Source organism: Bombina bombina, chromosome 1 (genome assembly GCF_027579735.1).
Source record: "Bombina bombina isolate aBomBom1 chromosome 1, aBomBom1.pri, whole genome shotgun sequence".
Taxonomy (NCBI): Eukaryota; Metazoa; Chordata; class Amphibia; order Anura; family Bombinatoridae; genus Bombina; species Bombina bombina.
In genome coordinates this window covers 197,161,144-197,185,868 of record NC_069499.1, presented here as the reverse complement: position 1 = coordinate 197,185,868, position 24,725 = coordinate 197,161,144, and the positions used below count along the sequence as shown (strand labels likewise).

At 39.9% G+C, this 24,725-nt stretch overlaps 1 protein-coding gene across 1 annotated transcript in view; it reads right to left on the bottom strand.

The window, feature by feature from the left end:
* Positions 1 to 24,725, bottom strand: part of TYRO3 (TYRO3 protein tyrosine kinase) — a 533,278-nt gene that overhangs the window by 40,620 nt on the left and 467,933 nt on the right. Inside the window, exon 17 of the mRNA XM_053697821.1 lies at positions 8,824 to 8,933. Within this exon, the coding sequence (XP_053553796.1) occupies positions 8,824 to 8,933 (110 nt within the window). The remainder of the gene's footprint in view (positions 1 to 8,823; positions 8,934 to 24,725) is intronic.

The following is a 24,725-nucleotide window of genomic DNA, read 5'->3' as shown; positions in this document are numbered from 1 at the left end:
TAACTACCCCCACGACAGAATCCTCTGGTGATAATGTTTTTAAAGACAAAAAATGATCTTTATTGTTTAACATGAAATCAGTACATCTGGTACACATTCTAAGATGGGGTTCCACCATTGCTTTAAAACATAATGAACACAGAGCTTCCTCTATGTCAGACATGTTAGAACAGACTAATAATGAGACTAGTAAGCTTGGAAAACACTTTAAATCAAGTTAACAAGCAAATATATAAAACGTTACTGTGCCTTTAAGAGAAACAAATTTTGCCAAAATTTGAAATAACAGTGAAAAAAGGCAGTTAAACTAACAAAATTTTTACAGTGTATGTAACAAGTTAGCAGAGCATTGCACCCACTTGCAAATGGATGATTAACCCCTTAATACAAAAAACAGATTAACAAAACGAAAAATATGTTTTAAACAGTCATAACAGCTCCTACTTTTGAAGCCCTTTTGAGCCCTTCAGAGATGTCCTATAGCATGCAGGGGACTGCTGAGGGAAGCTGAATGTCACTGTTTGTAATTTTAACTGCACCAACTGTAACTTTTATACTATAACAGTGGAAAGCCTCAGGAAACTGTTTCTATGCAAAATTTAAGCCAGCCATGTGGAAAAAACTTAGGCCCCAATAAGTTTTATCACCAAACATATGTTAAAAAACGATTAAACATGCCAGCAAACGTTTTAAAACACATTTTTACAAGAGTATGTATCTCTATTAATAAGCCTGATACCAGTCGCTATCGCTGCATTTAAGGCTTTACTTACATTACTTCGGTATCAGCAGTATTTTCTTAGTCAATTCCATTCCTAGAAAAATATTTTACTGCACATACCGTATCTGCAGGAAAACCTGCACGCCATTCCCCCTCTGAAGTACCTCACTCCTCAGAATGTGTGAGAACAGCAAATGGATCTTAGTTACGTCTGCTAAGATCATAGAAAAACGCAGGCAGATTCTTCTTCCAAATACTGCCTGAGATAAACAGCACACTCCGGTGCCATTTAAAAATAACAAACTTTTGATTGAAGAATAAACTAAGTAGAAAGCACCACAGACTCTCACAACCTCCTATCTATGTTGAGGCTTGCAAGAGAATGACTGAATATGGCAGTTAGGGGAGGAGCTATATAGCAGCTTTGCTGTGGGTGGACTCTTGCAGCTTCCTGTTGGGAAGGAGAATATATTCCATAAGTAATGGATGATCCGTGGACTGGATACACTTAACAAGAGAAAGAAGCATTTCAGCCCCCGCGAGCCTAACAGCCCACAGGAAAAAAGTCAAATTTAAGGTAATAAAAATTTTTATTATTCAAATGCATTATCCCAAATAATGAAACTGACTGTCTGAAATAAGGAATATTGAACATCCTGAATCAAGGCAAATAAATGTTTAAACACATATATTTAGAACTTTACAGGGAGTGCAGAATTATTAGGCAAATGAGTATTTTGACCACATCATCCTCTTTATGCATGTTGTCTTACTCCAAGCTGTATAGGCTCGAAAGCCTACTACCAATTAAGCATATTAGGTGATGTGCATCTCTGTAATGAGAAGGGGTGTGGTCTAATGACATCAACACCCTATATCAGGTGTGCATAATTATTAGGCAACTTCCTTTCCTTTGGCAAAATGGGTCAAAAGAAGGACTTGACAGGCTCAGAAAAGTAAAAAATAGTGAGATATCTTGCAGAGGGATGCAGCACTCTTAAAATTGCAAAGCTTCTGAAGCGTGATCATCGAACAATCAAGCGTTTCATTCAAAATAGTCAACAGGGTCGCAAGAAGCGTGTGGAAAAACCAAGGCGCAAAATAACTGCCCATGAACTGAGAAAAGTCAAGCGTGCAGCTGCCAAGATGCCACTTGCCACCAGTTTGGCCATATTTCAGAGCTGCAACATCACTGGAGTGCCCAAAAGCACAAGGTGTGCGATACTCAGAGACATGGCCAAGGTAAGAAAGGCTGAAAGACGACCACCACTGAACAAGACACACAAGCTGAAACGTCAAGACTGGGCCATGAAATATCTCAAGACTGATTTTTCTAAGGTTTTATGGACTGATGAAATGAGAGTGAGTCTTGATGGGCCAGATGGATGGGCCTGTGGCTGGATTGGTAAAGGGCAGAGAGCTCCAGTCCGACTCAGACGCCAGCAAGGTGGAGGTGGAGTACTGGTTTGGGCTGGTATCATCAAAGATGAGCTTGTGGGGCCTTTTCGGGTTGAGGATGGAGTCAAGCTCAACTCTCAGTCCTACTGCCAGTTTCTGGAAGACACCTTCTTCAAGCAGTGGTACAGGAAGAAGTCTGCATCCTTCAAGAAAAACATGATTTTCATGCAGGACAATGCTCCATCACACGCGTCCAAGTACTCCACAGCGTGGCTGGCAAGAAAGGGTATAAAAGAAGAAAATCTAATGACATGGCCTCCTTGTTCACCTGATCTGAACCCCATTGAGAACCTGTGGTCCATCATCAAATGTGAGATTTACAAGGAGGGAAAACAGTACACCTCTCTGAACAGTGTCTGGGAGGCTGTGGTTGCTGCTGCACGCAATGTTGATGGTGAACAGATCAAAACACTGACAGAATCCATGGATGGCAGGCTTTTGAGTGTCCTTGCAAAGAAAGGTGGCTATATTGGTCACTGATTTGTTTTTGTTTTGTTTTTGAATGTCAGAAATGTATATTTGTGAATGTTGAGATGTTATATTGGTTTCACTGGTAAAAATAAATAATTGAAATGGGTATATATTTGTTTTTTGTTAAGTTGCCTAATAATTATGCACAGTAATAGTCACCTGCACACACAGATATCCCCCTAAAATAGCTAAAACTAAAAACAAACTAAAAACTACTTCCAAAAATATTCAGCTTTGATATTAATGAGTTTTTTGGGTTCATTGAGAACATGGTTGTTCAATAATAAAATTAATCCTCAAAAATACAACTTGCCTAATAATTCTGCACTCCCTGTATATAAAAGTGCCCAACCATAGCTTAGAGTGTCACAGAAAATAAGACTTACTTACCCCAGGACACTCATCTACATGTAGTAGAAAGCCAAACCAGTACTGAAACGAGAATCAGTAGAGGTAATGGTATATAAGAGTATATCGTCGATCTGAAAAGGGAGGTAAGAGATGAATCTCTACGACCGATAACAGAGAACCTATGAAATAGACCCCGTAGAAGGAGATCATTGAATTCAAATAGGCAATACTCTCTTCACATCCCTCTGACATTCACTGCACTCTGAGAGGAAAACCGGGCTCCAGCCTGCTGCGAAGCGCATATCAACTTAGAATCTAGCACAAACTTACTTCACCACCTCCATGGGAGGCAAAGTTTGTAAAACTGAATTGTGGGTGTGGTGAGGGGTGTATTTATAGGCATTTTAAGGTTTGGGAAACTTTGCCCCTCCTGGTAGGAATGTATATCCCATACGTCACTAGCTCATGGACTCTTGCTAATTACATGAAAGAAATAGCACTCTTGTACAATGCTGAATTCCCCCAAAGGAAATTTTGGGAAGGATTGTCCAATATATTGTTCTTCAAGTGTTCTCATCTACTGCAAGTTGTCCTACACTGAGTACTGAATGAGACAAACTGAAAGGTGCTTCCAACATGATTACATTGTGTTATAACTAAACTTCTGATTGTGAACGCACACTTTTCCCTGTTTTGTGTGAGAGTCTAGAACAGTCAAGTCTAACCAGTGTAATCGCTTTTGAATTCAATTTGGAATAAATACAGGTAGAAAACCCTATATCCAAACTGCCTGGGACCAGAAAAGGTTTGGATTTTGGAATATTTGTATCCTTAAAATGAGACAATTTAGAGAGGGGGTGGAACCAAGTATAAACAACAATATCTTATGTCTAATAGGCAATATTTACATGTCATAATACAGCTTAAACATGCAACCTAAAGGTAGTTTTATATCATTTTTTATACTTTTGCATACATAGTACCATTAGAATTCCGGATTTGGGTACTACTTTCGAATTTTCTGGAAGTTCATGAACTATTTTCTGTTCATATTAAAATTAAAATAAATATTTTTACAGAGCAGTGGTGCTGGAGAAGAGAATGTTATGACAAAAATATTATCTATGAATGATCTATGATATTATCAATCTACATATATTATCTATGTATTCTGTCCATCCATCTATCATCCATTAAAAGTAGGATATCAACCAGGGTGGATTTGATTTAAAGAGTCATGAAACACAAAAAAATTATTTTATTATTTAGGTAGAACATACAATTTTAAACAACTTTCCAGTTTACTTCTATTATCAAATTTATTTCATTATCTTGGTATCATTTGTTGAAGAAGCAGCAATGCACTACTGGTTCCTAACTAAACACATGGGGGAGCCAATGACAATCGGTACAGTGTATATATATATATATATATATATATATATATATATATATATATATATATATATATACACACATATATGCATATATATATGCAGCCACCAATCAGCAGCTAAAACCTAGGATCTTTGCTGCCTCTAAGCTTTCCTAGATAAACCTTTCAGCAAAGGATAACAAGAGAAGAAAGCATATTAAATAATAGAAGTAAATTGGAAAGTTGATTGAAATTGTATGCTCTGTCTAAATCACGAATGTCTAATTATGACTTTACTGTCCCTTTAAATCTCTAGTCAGAAGACTATTAAAATAATTGTTTTCAACATTAAGGTTTCTTTTTTTAGAATGACAACTTTTCAGATTATTTTTCCAGTTACAGCAGACAATTACTAATTAGAAAAGCATAAATAGATTATTGAAATTAATGAAATATTTGGGAAGTGAAATCTCTCAAGCTGTACTTTATTGGACGGAGAAAAAGAATGATAACCTTAATGATAACAATTTAAATGGTTTTACTAAAACAATATCATTATAGGTTTCACTTTAATTTTTAATGCTTGCCCCTCCCTCCTCACACTTAGGTCCTTGTGCAGATCTATTCCACTCCAAGCAATCTTCTATTCATTGAGCTTCATGAAACCTAGAAAGGGGTTGATTATGTGTACATAGACTTGCAGGGGAACACTGGGATTACATTGCCAGTACAGTCAAAAATAATCTTTCATGAAGCAGTTAGAAAATTCAGTTTTAAACAAATTTCCAATGGACATCTATTATCTAATGTGCTTTGTTCTCTTGGTATCCATTGTTGAAAAGCATACCTAGGTAGACTCAGGAGCATTGCACTACTGGGAGCTAGCTGCTTGTCACTAGCTCACCCAATGTGTTCAGCTAGCTCCCAGTAAAGTATTGCTTTCCTTCAACAAAGAATTCTAAGAGCATGAAGCAAATTTGATAAAAGAAGTCAATCTGAAAATTGTATGCTCAATCATGAAAGAATTGTTGGTTTATGCCCCTTTAAGGTCTATTTCTCAACTCTGGATGTTTATTTTATAACATTTTTGAAGCGAAGAACCATGTTATTTTGCAGACACAAATTCACAGTTTTGAGAACTAAAAAACCAAGAATACAGAAAAATGCCCAAATAATCTTGCTTCTGGGAGAACACGACATTGTGAATGCATTAATGGAATTAATTTGCCAAATTTTTTTAAAAAATTCAACATTACAGCCATGAATATACACCCTCATGCTACATAATTAAAAACTAATCCTTATTTCAAGATGAATAACCATTGGATTATAATCTATTTTTATAAAAAAAAAAAGATTTTCTTTTACTCAAAAAGCATTAAAAAAATAAAATCTTTTTTTTCTCATTAAAATGGATTTAAATAAAAAAAAAAACTTTTTTTTTTAATCATTGATTTTTATCTACCTTGATATCAACTTAAAGGGATATTAAACACATTTTTTTTCTTTCATGATTCAGATAGAGCATGCAATTTTAATTTTTTTTCCTATTATCAATTTTTCCTTCATTCTCTTTGTATCTTTATTTGAAAAAGCAGGAATGTAAGCTAAGGAGCTGGCCAATTTTTGGTTCAGAACCCTGGGTAGTGCTTCCTGACTGGTGGCTACATTTAGTCACCAATAAGCAATGGCTACCAAGGTGCTGAACCAAAAAAAAATGGGCCGGCTCATAAGCTTACATTTCTGTTTTTTTTAAAAATAAAAATACCAAGAGAACAAAGAAAAAAATTGGGTTTCATATCCCTTTAAAGGGACAGTCTACACCAGAATTTGTATTTTTTTTAAGATAGATAATCCCTTTATTACCCATTCCCCAGTTTTCCATAACCAACACTGTTATATTAATACACTTTTTACCTCTGTGATTAACTTGTATCTAAGCATCTTCTGACAGCCCACTGATCACATGACATTATTATATATTGACTTGCATTTTAGCCAATTAGTGCAGTGTCTGCTACAAGCCACGGGCGTGATCACAATGTTATCTATATGGCTCACATGAACTAGCACTCCCCTGTTGTAAAAAGCAAATAAAAAAGTATGCAATAAGAGGCGGCCTTCAAGGGCTTAGAAATGACCATATGAGCCTACCTAAGTTTAGCTTTCAACTAAGAATACCAAGAGAACAAAGTACATTTGATGATAAAAGTAAATGGGAAAGTTGTTTAAAATCACATGCCCTATCTGAATCATTAAAGTTTATTTTTGACTATATGCACATTCTTATAAGTACAGGTATATTTTCCAAACATGCTAAAAACAAACACACACTTGACAAGACAATGGCTGTCATGAAACGCTTGTCATAGAACTAATAAAAGGTCTTTGGTATGAGTTTGAGAGAATATTGTGAAAGTTTATTACAGGTCAACCTGAAGATAAGCAGTATCTAAAGAGATAAGCAAATGACAATTTATACATAGTATATATATATATAGTAATGTACTTTAAAGGGGCAATAAACAAAGAAACAAAATCCACCTGAAAAGTTATTTGATGATCTACTCACCTCTGAAATATCCATATTGCATTGTTGAATTGACAAAATGACTGCCTATTCGCTTCAGAGGCAAAGTATGCGCTCTTGTGTTCTCTGCTGAGCCAGGTTAGCAGACCAGGGAAGCCTCTATGTGCTACTAACCTGGCTCAGAAGAAAAAACAAAAGCACTTACAGCCTGTGTAGCACTATTGGCGCACCATCTTCTGACACAAAGAAAAAGAAATGGTAAAAAAAAAAAAAAAAAAAAATGGGCAGAAAACGCGTTATGAATTTCAACATAAAGTCGGATTTTAGACGTAGGGTTTTCTTCAAATAAGTTATATGTAAGAGTGTGGAAGGCTGATTTCTGTTTCCTTTATTTACTGTCCCTTTAACATACATAAGTTCTCCTTCTGTAGTATCAAATGATCTAATGTCTATAACTTCTCAGTATACTCTTGTCTCATTCAGTAGTATAAGCTATCAAGGCTGTCACATCTTTCAACTTTTTCCACATTATCATAAACAACAATTTTTAGTACCAATTAACACTTTAATTACTTAGAATCATAACAGAGCATTGGCTAATTGTTAACATCATCATAATAAAAGATTACTAAAGTCTACTAGGCACATAGTATAATACATTTACTTTGACACTCCTTTCAGTCTTTATGATAACTTTCTAACCAACCATGAACTTCAGCTTTTAACCATGAACTTCAGCTTTTTATCTTTTTTTTCTAATTTTGTTGATAAACCTGAATAAGAAACAAATAGGACCTTAGCAAGTGATCAGCATAGCCTCTGTTATGGTGGATATACAATGCAAATGGCACCTCATTAAAGGGACAGTCTAGTATAAATTAAACTTTCATTATACAGATAGGACTTTTAATTTTAATCAACTTTCCAATTTACTTTTATCATCAAATTTGCTTTTTTCTCTTGGTATTCTTAGTTTAAACTAAACCTAGGTAGGCTTGTATGCTAATTTCTAAGCCTTTGAGGGCTGCCTCTTATCACATGCTTTTTAAATCTCTTTTCAACACAAAGACAGAAAGTACACGTGGGCCATATAGATAACACTGTGTTCAGGCACAGGGGGTTATTTAAGATTTAGCACAACACAATGCTAAATTTAAGACAATAGATAATAAACAGTCACAGTCATGTGATCAGGGGGCTGGAAGAAGGTTCCTAGATACAAGGTAAACACAGAGGTAAAAAGTATATTACTATAACTGTGTTGGTTATGCAAAACTGGGGAATGGGTAATAAAGGGATTATCTATCTTTTAAAACAATAACAATTCTATGGTAGACTGTCCCTTTAAGGCAATGATTCGATTTAAAACCATAGATCCATGCACTGTGCATACAAACGGAGAAGTTAAAGGGATATTACGCCAAAAATGATTCTTTCACGATTCAGATAGAGCATGCAATTTTACGCAACTTTCTCATTTACTTCTGCTATCATTTTTTCTTTGTTCTCTTGGTATCTTTGATAAAGCAATAATGTAAGCTTAGGAGCCAGCTCATTTTTGTTCAGCACCCTGGGTAGTTCTTGCTGATTGGTGGCTACATTGGCTACACCAATCAACAAGCGCTACCCAGGTGCTGAACCAAAAATGGGCCGGCTCCTAAGCTTAAATTCCTGCTTTTTACATAAAGATACAAAGAGAACAAAGAAAATTAGATAATATAAGTAAATTAGGAAGCTGATTAAAATTGCATGCTCTGTCGGAATCATTAAAGAAAAAAAATGGGTTTAATAGCTCTTTAACAATGGCTCACGATGTTGGCTTCCTAAAATATGCTTTCAAGTTCCTACATGAAAACTAAAAGCATGGGTTTAGTAATTTAACAGAAGCCTGGACATTCCTTAATGCTGAAAACTTACATGCAGTTGCGTGTGGCCAGGTCCCGGTGAATGAAGTTTTTTGAACTTAAATATTCCATTCCGCTGCAGATATCAATCATGAACCGCAGTAAGGTCTGAATAGGAAGATTCTAAGAACAGAAAAGTAGAAACCTATCAGCCATTAAGCTTTAAAACAAAGTAACAACAATTAACATTTGAAGGATGTATCTATCTATCTATCAAAAACTCTACATGCAAAATAAATGCTGTAAAATGTTTGGAATGTAATTTAAACAGACATTTCACAAGCAAAATTTGAAGGACATTAAAGGGCCATAATACCCAAACGTTTAAACACTTGAAAGTGATGCAACATAGCTGTAAAAAGCTGACTAGAAAATATCACCTGAACATCACTATGTAAAAAAGAAAGATATTTTACCTCAAAAGTTTCTCAGTAGCCACATCCCATTGTAAAGGACTTCTAAGCAGCATATCAGTATGTCTGTCCCGGGTAGGGTTGCCACCTCAGCCATGTTTTCCTGGACACTTATGAGTTACACATGCTGCAGGGTGTGCAGGGAGGAACATGTATTGTGTTTCTGGACAGCACTATTCATGTTCCTCCCTGCACACCCTGCAGCATGTGTAACTTATAAGTGTTCTGTATTTTAAGGGACAGGTGGCAACCCTAGTCCCGGGATAGTGGAAGGGGCGAGCTTACGTGCACTCTCATCTTATTTCCCTATTCAGTTTAAAGGAAGTTTGCTATGAAATCTCATGAGAGTTAAGTGAAATCTCATGAGATCACAGTAAAAGAGTTCATGACCTCAGCATTGCTGATGCTGATTGGCTTCTGTTCATTTCTTAATTTATTTATTTTTTTAAACCTGCAGCTGGGCTGCAGCTGAGTACAACTTTTTTCACAGAACTTACACTGCTGAGCTGAGGAAATTGTGAGGTAAAATATCTTCTTTTTTTACATAGAGATGCTCAGGTGATATTTTCCTGTAAGCTTTATACAGTTATACTGCATCAGTTTCAAGTGATTTAGCCTATGAGTATTATGTCCCTTTAATGTTTCATAGAAAGTTAAGGATGCACTTATCTCCTTTGCTGTAGCCAATCAGAGGCACTGCAGTGCTATAATGGGAAATCTGAGACATATTGCAGCATTGCTCTATACAAGGACATCACATGATAACTATAGTATGCAATCTAGAAGCCTGATTATCTAAAGTTATCTAGGCTTGTGAGATTCTTTAAGAAATCTCTCGGGTACTATAAATCCTCTGTAGTAATTTTCTAAAGGCAGTTTTTACCTTGCAAAAAGGTGTTTTCTGCTGTTAAGTATGTGAAACAGATGCATAAATTAAAATAAGGTTCCCAAAAATTTTAAATTTAAAAATAGTATTAAAAAATAAAGTATTGAAATAAAAAAGTGTAATAAAAAATTGTACTGTTAAAGGGCATTAAAAAAACACTACAAATTGTTCTGAAAAAAATCGTATTTTATGGAAACATTTTTTTTTTTAATTGAAAAAACAAAATAAAACTACACTACACATGCAAAAAAGTTGTGAAATTTGTATTTATGATACGTAATTCAAAGCATATTTTTTCCCTATTGTAAAAATGAGCTTCCCTGTCCCTGCTAGTAGGCTAAACAGGGGTGTTTCATGGGTATAGCTTAAAGTTCTCTGACAGGTCTGGTGTATTTTCTAAACATTTTCCTCCTGCAGCCCTCCCTGTTTTATAGTGCAAACTTAAAGGTGGTGTGAAAACCTTTAAAACACTAAATATCCTAAATGAAAAACATGCATCTAAACAGAGGCAAATTAAAATATATGATGAAAACAGGGTAATCAGATTTGTATTGATGTAGGATTTTTTTAAATGTGCGCCCCACACTCCCTTCTTCACTCTCACCAACAAAAGGTATCTCTCCAGTAAACTATTATTTTCTATGGGGCAATCTCACAACTCTTTGGGGCATCCTTTGTGAGTGTCGTGATTTTTCATGTCTGATCCAGCAAATGTTAGAAAATCAGGTGCTAGGTCTTGAATCAACTGAAGTAGGAAGGAAAGCAGATTTTGCCAAAAGTTAAAGGGACAGTACACTGTAAAATTGTTTTTCCATAAATGTATTTTAAATGACTTGTTATACCAACTGCAGGGTATAAAATATTTGAGAAATTGCATTTTCGGGTTTATTTGTGTATCTGAAGTAGCAGGTTTTGTGCTTTGAAACCACAGCCTATTACAATGGGTTGAGCTTCAGGTAATATCAGATCTCATTATGTTATCACTTTTATGTGCACAGACTTGCTTCCTTATCTTATATTTGTCTGGAACACCAAAGCTCAATACATAGAGAGAACAATGGAAAATTATCATTTTATTACTTAACTATCCTGCATTCCACTGGAAGTGTAATCTCTTCTGCTGACTGTGTTTACTTAGGCTTGTCAATAGCATATACGCCAGTATCAAAACTTTCAGTATAGGTTGGGAAACCACAAGCTAAATCAGCTATTTCAAAAGCTGAAATATGAGTAAAGGAGCTACTTTCAACCAATTTAATACACTCTAGCAGGTAAAAAGGATCATTGGGAATAATTTAAAGGGGAGAAAGTTTTTGGGTGAACTGTCCCTTTAAACAATCTAGTATAATTCCCAAAACATGGGAGCTGAATGCACTCACAAAAAGGGGAAAACGTGTTTTATGCAGTAGAGCTTATAACCAATAGGAAACAAGGTCAAGAGTAAAGGTTGTCAAAGCAATCTCTTTATATGGACTCATTAGCCTTACAATTTTCTTTTCCTGTAGAATGTGGGATGAAGGAATTTTTATAAAGATATTTAAGGTCACCTCACAGCATAACAGAAAAACAAAATGTATCCTGACATGTGTGGGAATATTCCCTGGCTGACCACTAGGAGGAGGCAAAAGACACCCCAACACACCAGAGCTTTAAATCCGTCCCATTTCTCATAATCCTCAATCATACATATAGCAACGTAGATGAGGAAAGAAGAAAAATTGGAACTATAAAGCAGGCTGCCGAGAACTTATGCCAACCTGAATAAAAAAAGGGCGGAGCTCGTAGACACCATCATGAAAGAAATTAATTTATCAGGTAAGCATACATTTTTATTTTCTTTCATCATATGGTAAGAGAGAGTCCACAAGCCATCATGTGTAGAAATCAATACCCAAGATGTGGAGTCCACAAGACCACCAGCCTGCAGCCTCAGAAGAAGCATACACATTAAAGTGATAAAACTTATAAAAAAAAAGTGTGTAAAGAAGACCAAATAGATGCCTTACAAATCTGATCAATAAAAGCTTCATAACGATCGGAGCAAGAAACAGCAACTGCTCTAGTGGAATGAGCAGTAATGCACTAAGGGGGAGTTTTCCCCGCGAGAAAAATAAGCCTAGCAAATTAAAGATTTGAGCCATGCTGCTAAAGTAACAGTTTTAGCATTCTGACCTTTGCAAGGCCAAGAAAAAAGAACAAAAAACAGAAGTCTGAAATCTTTTGTGGCTTCCATAAAATATTTAAAAGCCTTTACAACATCCAAGTTGTGGAGAACATGCTCATTAGAATGGGGCAAAAAGAAGGAACCACAATTCCCTGATTGATGGAATCTGTAGATACTACCTTGGGAAGAAAAGAATAGCTAGTGTAAAGAACAGCCTTATCCTGATGAAAAATCAGAAAAGGAAGAGGTTTGCATGACAAAGCTGAAAGGTCAGAAACCATTCAAGCAGAAGAAATAGCTAGAAGAAAAATATTCTTCCAGGATAAAAGCTGAAAGTCTAAATCATGCTTTGACTCAAAAGGAGTTTTAAGAACCCTCAAAACCAGATTAAAAGTCCAATGAAGAGAAATTGGATAAATAACAGGTTTAATTCTAGTCAGAGCCCGAACAAAGGCCTGAAAGTCAGGAATTTTTGTTATGAAATAAAACAGAAAGAGACTAAATCTGACCCTTCATCGTAACATAGTCAGAAACACCTATCTGAGACAATCACCATGCTATCAAATTGATCAAGTTTTGAGATCTTGATAAAAAAATTATTTTTTGGAGAAAGCTTCCAAGGAGCGCACAATGACATCTCAACCAGATATGCAAACAAAATCCTGCTAAGTCACGGTGGAACAATAAGAATTGCTGAGGCTTATTCCATTTTGGCTATCACTCTGGATAGCTACACAAATGAATGAAAAATGTAAAAATTGCAGAATCAGGAAACCACTAGAGCACCTACCAGATTCGCCCGAGGGTCCTGACACCTATTACAATAATGAGGCAGTTTGTGATTCAAATGAGAGGCTATGAGATCTATCTCTGGCAGCCCCTAATGTCTCACAATGTGGTCGAAAACTTCCTGATTCAGAGACAATTTACTTGGGTGAAGAGGCTGGCAACTGAGAAAGTCTGCTAGCCAAATTTTTAAAACCTGGAATGTAGTTGGCAGAAATCTTGCAATGAAAGTGCTCTATCCAGCTGATGATTCGGGACACTTTCCTCATTGACAAGGAACTGTGAATTATTCTCAGATGATTGACATAAGACACTGCTGTGAAATCTGTCTGGAATATAGAAAAGAATTTGTATCTGAGGTCGGGCCAACTCTAGAGAGCCCTGAAAAGTATTTTGAGAACAAAAAATATATAAAAAAAACTTTTTTCTTTGGTACTATAAAGATAGTTGAATAAAACCCCTGGTTTATTATTGGAGACGGAATTGAAGCAATCACTCCCATTAATTCCAGATCTCTCACACAAGCCAAGAAAGCTTGGGCCTTCCTTTAAAGGATCTTGAGGCATTCAAAACCGAAAGAATATTTCCTGAGGAGGCCTTGAATGAAAGCTTATTTGATATTATTTGCAATACCTAGGAGTCCTAAACAGATCTCTCCCCAGCCTCCCGAAAGAGACTCAATTTGCCCTCCACCAGAGACTGCTCTGGGGGCCGCACCTTCATGCGGTCTTGGGAGTTTTGTGAGAGAAATGCTCCCTTACTCCCCATGACTGTTGCAATAATAGCATCCAGTCCAAACAGCTTTAACCTGGAAATGGAGAGAAGCCAGTCTGCGCTTAGATACCATATCAGCAAATCAAGACTTGCGCCACAAAGCACGTATAACTACTGCAGCATTCTTAGCATTAAGCCAAATCATACCCTTCTCCATCACAAATAAAGGAATTTGCTGTTGTCAGGAGATGAATATGATCCTGAATCTCATCCAGAGTGCTTTTCCCAGTAATAGGTTCTGAAAGATTATCACACTAAACAGCAGTGGCAGCGTCTTAAAAAATGTATCAATCCTCTTAACAGGTTGCTTGAATGTAGCAAGACTATCCTCTACCTCTAAAGAAATTAAAACTTCCCACAATAAAGCATGAATATGCTCAAATAAAAAAAACACATTCTCTGCCACCGCAGCAGGATTCTTGAACTCAGAGATATTACCCTCAGAATAAGAACCCTCAGAGTCATAGACACCACTATTATCAATGGGTAACTGATAATAGTCCCTAATAAGCTAAATGCCAAAGCAGAACCAGCTTCAATTTCTTGCAAACATCAGTGGTTAACAGCTGGAGTCAAGCAAGCTAGAACTTTACTAATAGCAGAGTGAATATAATGCTTACGTTTTGTAGAATGTTCAGTAGAACTTTCCTTGGAGCAACTTTTAAAGGGTAAAACCCTTGCACAAAGAAGTACAGTAAAACCCTGTTTAGGGTTAGCAATAGACTCACCTGAGAATTCTTACAAAGCAAACACAAACTGGAAGGGGTAAAAGTATCAGAGGGTCTCAGTTCTAGATGATCAGCTGTCAGACAAAAGGCCTGAGTTGCATCTGTTTGCTCCATAGTATCAGTAAGGAAATAGCTTAAGTATCAGAGACAGACTGAAGCAAATAAGCAGTATAATGCACTCAAATAGTTGACCCCGAAGGGAAGGAAAGGCACAGTGTAACGCCGATTAATCCCCAAGAGGGAAACAGTAGCAATAAACAAAAGGTACTGTCAAATAAAAAACGCCCTCTTTGCTTATATCAGGCTCCGCAACTGGCTCCCAGTAGACAAGACCATCCTAGGCAGTGCAAGCACGATGCCAAGGTTCTAAATCAGTAACAGGTGGGGAATATCTCAACACTTGATGACTCATTGACTCTCACCATCTGCTCAAAGAATAGATCATGAACCACATGTACTTAACGTCATGTAGCTGCTACTACCGAGTTAGTGCAAGCCCGATGTAATGACCATGATCCCATGAGAATGAATATTACACTGAGCCCTGAGCAAATAAGTATGAACACCATGCTGAAAATGTAGCACACCGTGAATACCATTCTAAACTCTGAGAAAACTAGTGCAAGCACCATTCTGAACACCATGCTGAGCCCTGAACATCCAAAAGTGTAGACCAGGCTGAGCCCCAAACAAGAGCAAAAACTATTCTGAGCGCAGAAAAAAACGAGCAAGAGCCCCAAGCAAACAAGAGTGAAAACCATGCTAAACCATTAACAAATGAGCATAAGCACAATGCTGAGCAACAAGCAACAAGAGTGAACATCATGCTGAGCCCCAAACAAGGAAGTGTGAACACCATGCTGATCCTTAAGCAAACAGGAGTGAATATTATACTAAGCAAAGGAGTGTGAGCACTATGCTAAGCCCCAGGCAAACAGGAGTGAACATTATGCGGAGCCACAAAGGAGTGTGAGCACCATGCTAAGCCCCAAGCAAACAGAAGTGAACATTATGCTGGGCCACACATTAGTGTGAGCACCATGCTAAGCCCCAGGCAAACAGGAGTGAACATTATGCTGGGCCACAAGGGAGTGTGAGCACTATGTTAAGCCCCAGGCAAACAGGAGTGAACATTATGCTGGGCCACAAATTAGTGTGAGCACCATGCTAAGCCCGAGGTAAACAGGAGTGAACATTATGCTGGGCCACAAGGGAGTGTGAGCACCATGTTAAGCCCCAGGCAAACAGGAGTGAACATTATGCTGGGCCACAAAGGAGTATGAGCACCATGTTAAGCCCCAGGCAAACAGGAGTGAACATTATGCTGAGCCACAAAGGAGTGTGAGCACCATGCTAAACCCCAAGCAAACAGAAGTGAACATTATGCTGGGCCACAGAGGAGTGTGAGCACCATGCTAAGCCTCAGACAAACAGAAGTGAACATTATGCTGAGCCACAAAGGAGTGTGAGCACCATGCTAAGCCCCAGACAAACAGGAGTGAACATTATGCTGAGCCACAAAGGAGTGTGAGCACCATGCTAAGCCCCAGGCAAACAGGAGTGAACATTATGCTGAGCCACAAAGGAGTGTGAGCACCATGCTAAGGCCCACGCAAACAGGAGTGAACATTATGCTGAGCCACAAAGGAGTGTGAGCACCATGCTAAGCCCCAGGCAAACAGGAGTGAACATTATGCTGAGCCACAAAGGAGTGTGAGCACCATGCTAAGCCTCAGACAAACAGGAGTGAACATTACGCTGGGCTACAAAGGAGTATGAGCACCATGCTAAGCCCCAGGCAAACAGGAGTGAACATTATGCTGAGCCACAAAGGAGTGGGATCACCATGCTAAGCCTCAGAAAAACAGGAGTGAACATTATGCTGAGCCACAAAGGAGTGGAGTGTGAGCACCATGCTAAGCCCCAGGCAAACAGGAGTGAACATTATGCTGGGCCACAAAGGAGTGTGAGCACCATGCTAAGCCTCAGACAAACAGAAGTGAACATTATGCTGAGCCACAAAGGAGTGTGAGCATCATGCTAAGCCCCAGACAAACAGGAGTGAACATTATGCTGAGCCACAAAGGAGTGTGAGCACCATGCTAAGCCCCAGACAAACAGGAGTGAACATTATGCTGAGCCACAAAGGAGTGTGAGCACCATGCTAAGCCCCAGGCAAACAGGATTGAACATTATGCTGAGCCACAAAGGAGTGTGAGCACCATGCTAAGGCCCACGCAAACAGGAGTGAACATTATGCTGAGCCACAAAGGAGTGTGAGCACCATGCTAAGCCCCAGGCAAACAGGAGTGAACATTATGCTGAGCCACAAAGGAGTGTGAGCACCAAAAAGTGTGCAGAAAAAACGAGCAAGAGCCCCAAGCAAACAAGAGTGAAAACCATGCTAAACCATTAACAAATGAGCATAAGCACAATGCTGAGCAACAAGCAACAAGAGTGAACATCATGCTGAGCCCCAAACAAGGAAGTGTGAACACCATGCTGATCCTTAAGCAAACAGGAGTGAACATTATACTAAGCAAAGGAGTGTGAGCACTATGCTAAGCCCCAGGCAAACAGGAGTGAACATTATGCGGAGCCACAAAGGAGTGTGAGCACCATGCTAAGCCCCAAGCAAACAGAAGTGAACATTATGCTGGGCCACACATTAGTGTGAGCACCATGCTAAGCCCCAGGCAAACAGGAGTGAACATTATGCTGGGCCACAAGGGAGTGTGAGCACCATGTTAAGCCCCAGGCAAACAGGAGTGAACATTATGCTGGGCCACAAATTAGTGTGAGCACCATGCTAAGCCCCAGGTAAACAGGAGTGAACATTATGCTGGGCCACAAGGGAGTGTGAGCACCATGTTAAGCCCCAGGCAAACAGGAGTGAACATTATGCTGGGCCACAAAGGAGTATGAGCACCATGTTAAGCCCCAGGCAAACAGGAGTGAACATAATGCTGGGCCACAAATTAGTGTGAGCACCATGCTAAGCCCCAGGTAAACAGAAGTGAACATTATGCTGAGCCACAAAGGAGTGTGAGCACCATGCTAAACCCCAGGCAAACAGGAGTGAACATTATGCTGGGCCACAGAGGAGTGTGAGCACCATGCTAAGCCTCAGCCAAACAGAAGTGAACATTATGCTGAGCCACAAAAGAGTGCGAGCACCATGCTAAGCCCCAGACAAACAGGAGTGAACATTATGCTGAGCCACAAAGGAGTGTGAGCACCATGCTAAGCCCCAGGCAAACAGGAGTGAACGTTATGCTGAGCCACAAAGGAGTGGGATCACCATGCTAAGCCTCAGCCAAACAGGAGTGAACATTATGCTGAGCCACAAAGGAGTGTGAGCATCATGCTAAGCCCCAGACAAACAGGAGTGAACATTATGCTGAGCCACAAAGGAGTGTGAGCACCATGCTAAGCCCCAGACAAACAGGAGTGAACATTATGCTGAGCCACAAAGGAGTGTGAGCACCATGCTAAGCCCCAGGCAAACAGGAGTGAACATTATGCTGAGCCACAAAGGAGTGTGAGCACCATGCTAAGCCCCAGGCAAACAGGAGTGAACATTATGCTGAGCCACAAAGGAGTGTGAGCACCATGCTAACTAAGGCCCACGCAAACAGGAGTGAACAGTATGCTGAGCCACAAAGGAGTGTGAGCACCATGCTAAGCCCCAGGCAAACAGGAGTGAACATTATGCTGAGCCACAAAGGAGTGTGAGCACCAAAAAGTGTGCAGAAAAAACGAGCAAGAGCCCCAAGCAAACAAGAGTGAAAACCATGCTAAACCATTAACAAATGAGCATAAGCACAATGCTGAGCAACAAGCGTGAACATCATGCTGAGCCCCAAACAAGGAAGTGTGAACACCATGCTGATCCTTAAGCAAACAGGAGTGAATATTATACTAAGCAAAGGAGTGTGAGCACTATGCTAAGCCCCAGGCAAACAGGAGTGAACATTATGCGGAGCCACAAAGGAGTGTGAGCACCATGCTAAGCCCCAAGCAAACAGAAGTGAACATTATGCTGGGCCACACATTAGTGTGAGCACCATGCTAAGCCCCAGGCAAACAGGAGTGAACATTATGCTGGGCCACAAGGGAGTGTGAGCACCATGTTAAGCCCCAGGCAAACAGGAGTGAACATTATGCTGGGCCACAAATTAGTGTGAGCACCATGCTAAGCCCCAGGTAAACAGGAGTGAACATTATGCTGGGCCACAAGGGAGTGTGAGCACCATGTTAAGCCCCAGGCAAACAGGAGTGAACATTATGCTGGGCCACAAAGGAGTATGAGCACCATGTTAAGCCCCAGGCAAACAGGAGTGAACATAATGCTGGGCCACAAATTAGTGTGAGCACCATGCTAAGCCCCAGGTAAACAGAAGTGAACATTATGCTGAGCCACAAAGGAGTGTGAGCACCATGCTAAGCCCCAGGTAAACAGAAGTGAACATTATGCTGAGCCACAAAGGAGTGTGAGCACCATGCTAAACCCCAGGCAAACAGGAGTGAACATTATGCTGGGCCACAGAGGAGTGTGAGCACCATGCTAAGCCTCAGCCAAATAGAAGTGAACATTATGCTGAGCCACAAAAGAGTGTGAGCACCATGCTAAGCCCCAGACAAACAGGAGTGAACATTATGCTGAGCCACAAAGGAGTGTGAGCACCATGCTAAGCCCCAGGCAAACAGGAGTGAACGTTATGCTGAGCCACAAAGGAGTGGGATCACCATGCTAAGCCTCAGAAAAACAGGAGTGAACATTATGCTGAGCCACAAAGGAGTGGAGTGTGAGCACCATGCTAAGCCCCAGGCAAATAGGAGTGAACATTATGCTGGGCCACAAAGGAGTGTGAGCACCATGCTAAGCCTCAGACAAACAGAAGTGAACATTATGCTGAGCCACAAAGGAGTGTGAGCATCATGCTAAGCCCCAGACAAACAGGAGTGAACATTATGCTGAGCCACAAAGGAGTGTGAGCACCATGCTAAGCCCCAGACAAACAGGAGTGAACATTATGCTGAGCCACAAAGGAGTGTGAGCACCATGCTAAGCCCCAGGCAAACAGGAGTGAACATTATGCTGAGCCACAAAGGAGTGTGAGCACCATGCTAAGCCCCAGGCAAACAGGAGTGAACATTATGCTGAGTCACAAAGGAATGTGAGCACCATGCTAAGGCCCACGCAAACAGGAGTGAACATTATGCTGAGCCACAAAGGAGTGTGAGCACCATGCTAAGCCCCAGGCAAACAGGAGTGAACATTATGCTGAGCCACAAAGGAGTGTGAGCACCAATAAGTGTGCAGAAAAAACGAGCAAGAGCCCCAAGCAAACAAGAGTGAAAACCATGCTAAACCATTAACAAATGAGCATAAGCACAATGCTGAGCAACAAGCGTGAACATCATGCTGAGCCCCAAACAAGGAAGTGTGAACACCATGCTGATCCTTAAGCAAACAGGAGTGAATATTATACTAAGCAAAGGAGTGTGAGCACTATGCTAAGCCCCAGGCAAACAGGAGTGAACATTATGCAGAGCCACAAAGGAGTGTGAGCACCATGCTAAGCCCCAAGCAAACAGAAGTGAACATTATGCTGGGCCACACATTAGTGTGAGCACCATGCTAAGCCCCAGGCAAACAGGAGTGAACATTATGCTGGGCCACAAGGGAGTGTGAGCACCATGTTAAGCCCCAGGCAAACAGGAGTGAACATTATGCTGGGCCACAAATTAGTGTGAGCACCATGCTAAGCCCCAGGTAAACAGGAGTGAACATTATGCTGGGCCACAAGGGAGTGTGAGCACCATGTTAAGCCCCAGGCAAACAGGAGTGAACATTATGCTGGGCCACAAAGGAGTATGAGCACCATGTTAAGCCCCAGGCAAACAGGAGTGAACATAATGCTGGGCCACAAATTAGTGTGAGCACCATGCTAAGCCCCAGGTAAACAGAAGTGAACATTATGCTGAGCCACAAAGGAGTGTGAGCACCATGCTAAACCCCAGGCAAACAGGAGTGAACATTATGCTGGGCCACAGAGAAGTGTGAGCACCATGCTAAGCCTCAGACAAACAGAAGTGAACATTATGCTGAGCCACAAAGGAGTGTGAGCACCATGCTAAGCCCCAGACAAACAGGAGTGAACATTATGCTGAGCCACAAAGGAGTGTGAGCACCATGCTAAGCCCCAGGCAAACAGGAGTGAACATTATGCTGAGCCACAAAGGAGTGTGAGCACCATGCTAAGGCCCACGCAAACAGGAGTGAACATTATGCTGAGCCACAAAGGAGTGTGAGCACCATGCTAAGCCCCAGGCAAACAGGAGTGAACATTATGCTGAGCCACAAAGGAGTGTGAGCACCATGCTAAGCCTCAGACAAACAGGAGTGAACATTATGCTGGGCCACAAAGGAGTATGAGCACCATGCTAAGCCCCAGGCAAACAGGAGTGAACATTATGCTGAGCCACAAAGGAGTGGGATCACCATGCTAAGCCTCAGAAAAACAGGAGTGAACATTATGCTGAGCCACAAAGGAGTGGAGTGTGAGCACCATGCTAAGCCCCAGGCAAACAGGAGTGAACATTATGCTGGGCCACAAAGGAGTGTGAGCACCATGCTAAGCCTCAGACAAACAGAAGTGAACATTATGCTGAGCCACAAAGGAGTGTGAGCATCATGCTAAGCCCCAGACAAACAGGAGTGAACATTATGCTGAGCCACAAAGGAGTGTGAGCACCATGCTAAGCCCCAGACAAACAGGAGTGAACATTTTGCTGAGCCACAAAGGAGTGTGAGCACCATGCTAAGCCCCAGGCAAACAGGAGTGAACATTATGCTGAGCCACAAAGGAGTGTGACCACCATGCTAAGGCCCACGCAAACAGGAGTGAACATTATGCTGAGCCACAAAGGAGTGTGAGCACCATGCTAAGCCCCAGGCAAACAGGAGTGAACATTATGCTGAGCCACAAAGGAGTGTGAGCACCATGCTAAGCCTCAGACAAACAGGAGTGAACAATATGCTGAGCCACAAAGGAGTGTGAGCACCATGCTAAGCCTCAGACAAACAGGAGTGAACATTATGCTGGGCCACAAAGGAGTATGAGCACCATGCTAAGCCCCAGGCAAACAGGAGTGAACATTATGCTGAGCCACAAAGGAGTGGGATCACCATGCTAAGCCTCAGAAAAACAGGACTGAACATTATGCTGAGCCACAAAGGAGTGGAGTGTGAGCACCATGCTAAGCCCCAGGCAAACAGGAGTGAACATTATGCTGGGCCACAAAGGAGTGTGAGCACCATGCTAAGCCTCAGACAAACAGAAGTGAACATTATGCTGAGCCACAAAGGAGTGTGAGCATCATGCTAAGCCCCAGACAAACAGGAGTGAACATTATGCTGAGCCACAAAGGAGTGTGAGCACCATGCTAAGCCCCAGGCAAACAGGAGTGAACATTATGCAGAGCCACAAAGGAGTGTGAGCATCATGCTAAGCCCCAGGCAAACAGGAGTGAACATTATGCAGAGCCACAAAGGAGTGTGAGCACCATGCTAAGGTCCACACAAACAGGAGTGAACATTATGCCGAGCCACAAAGGAGTGTAAGCACCATGCTAAGCCTCAGACAAACAGGAGTGAACATTATGCTGAGCCACAAAGGAGTGTGAGCACCATGCTAAGCCTCAGACAAACAGGAGTGAACATTATGCTGAGCCACCAAGGAGTGTGAGCACCATGCTAAGCCGCAGGCAAACAGCCATGAACATCATGCTGAGCCACAAGCAAAGGAGTATAAGCAAGCAACAGTGCACCCTATGCTAAGCCCAGAGCATAAGAGAGTGAACACTATGCTGATCCTGTAAATCTACTCTGTTCCACCATAAACATGACATTTTACAAATCAATTCACAGCTCTCTAGTAACTGAGCCTAAACCAAAATGTAAAATTTCTTGTGTGATATTTTCAGGCAGAAGTTCGGCTAAACGTAATGAAGAAAATGCTCTGTGATGGGAAACTTAGCTACATAAGACCATAGGATTGATATCTAGTGTACAGGGCAAATGACTCTTTCATAGATAAAAAAAGTTAAAGCAAACAGATATTTTAATACTATATCCAAATAAACAGTCATTAATAATTAATATATTATTCCTTGTATAAAAATGAATAGTAAGAAAAAAATTGTAATGTATTTTCATTATTTATCTTGCCTGATTTTCCTGTAAGTTAAAGGGACACTGAACCCAAATTTTTTCTTTTGTGATTCAGATAGAGCATGCAATTTTAAGCAACTTTCTAATTTACTCCTATTATCAATTTTTCTTCATTCTCTTGCTATCTTTATTTGAAAAAGAAGGCATCTAAGCTTTTTTTCTTGGTTCAGACTCTGGACAGCACTTTTTTATTGGTGGATGAATTTATCCACCAATTGGCAAGGACAACCCAGATTGTTCACTAAAAATGGGCCGGCATCTAAACTTACATTCTTGAATTTCAAATAAAGATACCAAGAGAATGAATAAAATTTGATAATAGGAGTAAATTAGAAAGTTGCTTAAAATGTCATGCTCTATCTGAATCACGAAAGAAAAAAATTGGGTTCAGTGTCCCTTTAACTCTGAAACATTTTTTTCCACTGCCCCAGAGAAGGCAGAATGGACTGTGCCATGCAGACCTAATTGCTCACAACAAAGGAGATAAGATCAAAAATACTCATGAAGCATTTAAAGTGGTATGTCCCTGGACTGTTACACAATGCACATGTTGCCCAAAGCAGCTTAAATATTTTTAAAAACATTTCTTCTGTATGCAGAACCTTTTGCAATGCAGTGTGCTATTATGAATATATAGTATGTATATTTTAACATTAACCTTTAAAGTTGTGTGAAATGAATAAAAAAAAACTCGAATCCACATCAGACTAGCTGCAATAGCGTTATGCCAAAGAGATTATTATTTTGCTAGTTAGTTTAGCTCACCCAAAAAGTTTTGAAAAGTAACAGTACTTCATAGCAAGATAAATCAATTATATTTACTGCCCCTTCAAATACCTGTGATGTAGGTCTGCAAATGGAAACTATGCCAAATATAAACACCACATAGGTAAACAGACGATCACACAAATCTTTCTTGTATTACCATAAATATTTTACTGGGAGGTTCCTGAATATTGTTTTTTACGATAAAAGAAACATTGACAAAGAAGGGTTTGTCTAAGCTTTAAAGTATGATGACTGTTCATCCCTTCAGTGAAAAACTCTATTGAAAAAGACATACTACTGGCCCACTGTGGAACTAAATGAACATGAAATGAAGACCGTATTTTATAAGGTATGACACCTTATATGCAGTTTAATAATCTATTTTGTGGAGAGCAGCCTGTTGGCTCAAAAGCCATAGTCACATAATTATGTTCTCAAATGCTGAAACCATTACATAGTATTCCCTAGCTTGGGGCTGTGGGTAAAATAAGGACACTTGAGCAGTTATTGGGAGCTCTTGTATTTAGCTCACGACACAGGAATGTCACAGAGGGAGGGCACAGCACATTTATTAAGGTTACTATTCTGCAATAGATTACTTATTTATAAAAGTATTAAACTTATTGGGTGAACAGAGAATGTTCCTGTGAATGTTAATTAGGTTTAATCATTTATTTTTTTAATAATACCCAGCAAACCTCACTATAAACAGAAGCTCTGTAAGGACACAGATGTGACTTCAGGCCAGACACTGAAGAATTTCAACAATGCAGAGATTTCCCAGACACTTAAGATTTTGCTTTCCTGCTTTAAAGGGATAGTCTAGTCAAAATTAAACTTTCATGATTCAGCCCGTTTTTGGATCAGCTGCATCATTCAGCACCTGGGTAGCACTTGTTGATTGGTGGCTACATTTAGACACCAATCAGCAAGCGCTACCCAAGTGCTGAATCAAAAATGGGCGGGCTCCTAAGCTTACATTTTTGCTTTTACAAATAAAGATACCAATAGAATGAAGAAAAAATGATAATTGAACTAAATAAGAAAGTTGCTTAAAATTGCACGCTCTATCTGAATCATGGACGTTTAATTTTGACTAGACTATCCCTTTAAGATATTTAAAGGGACACTAAACTGCTAGGTACAACTACAGTAGT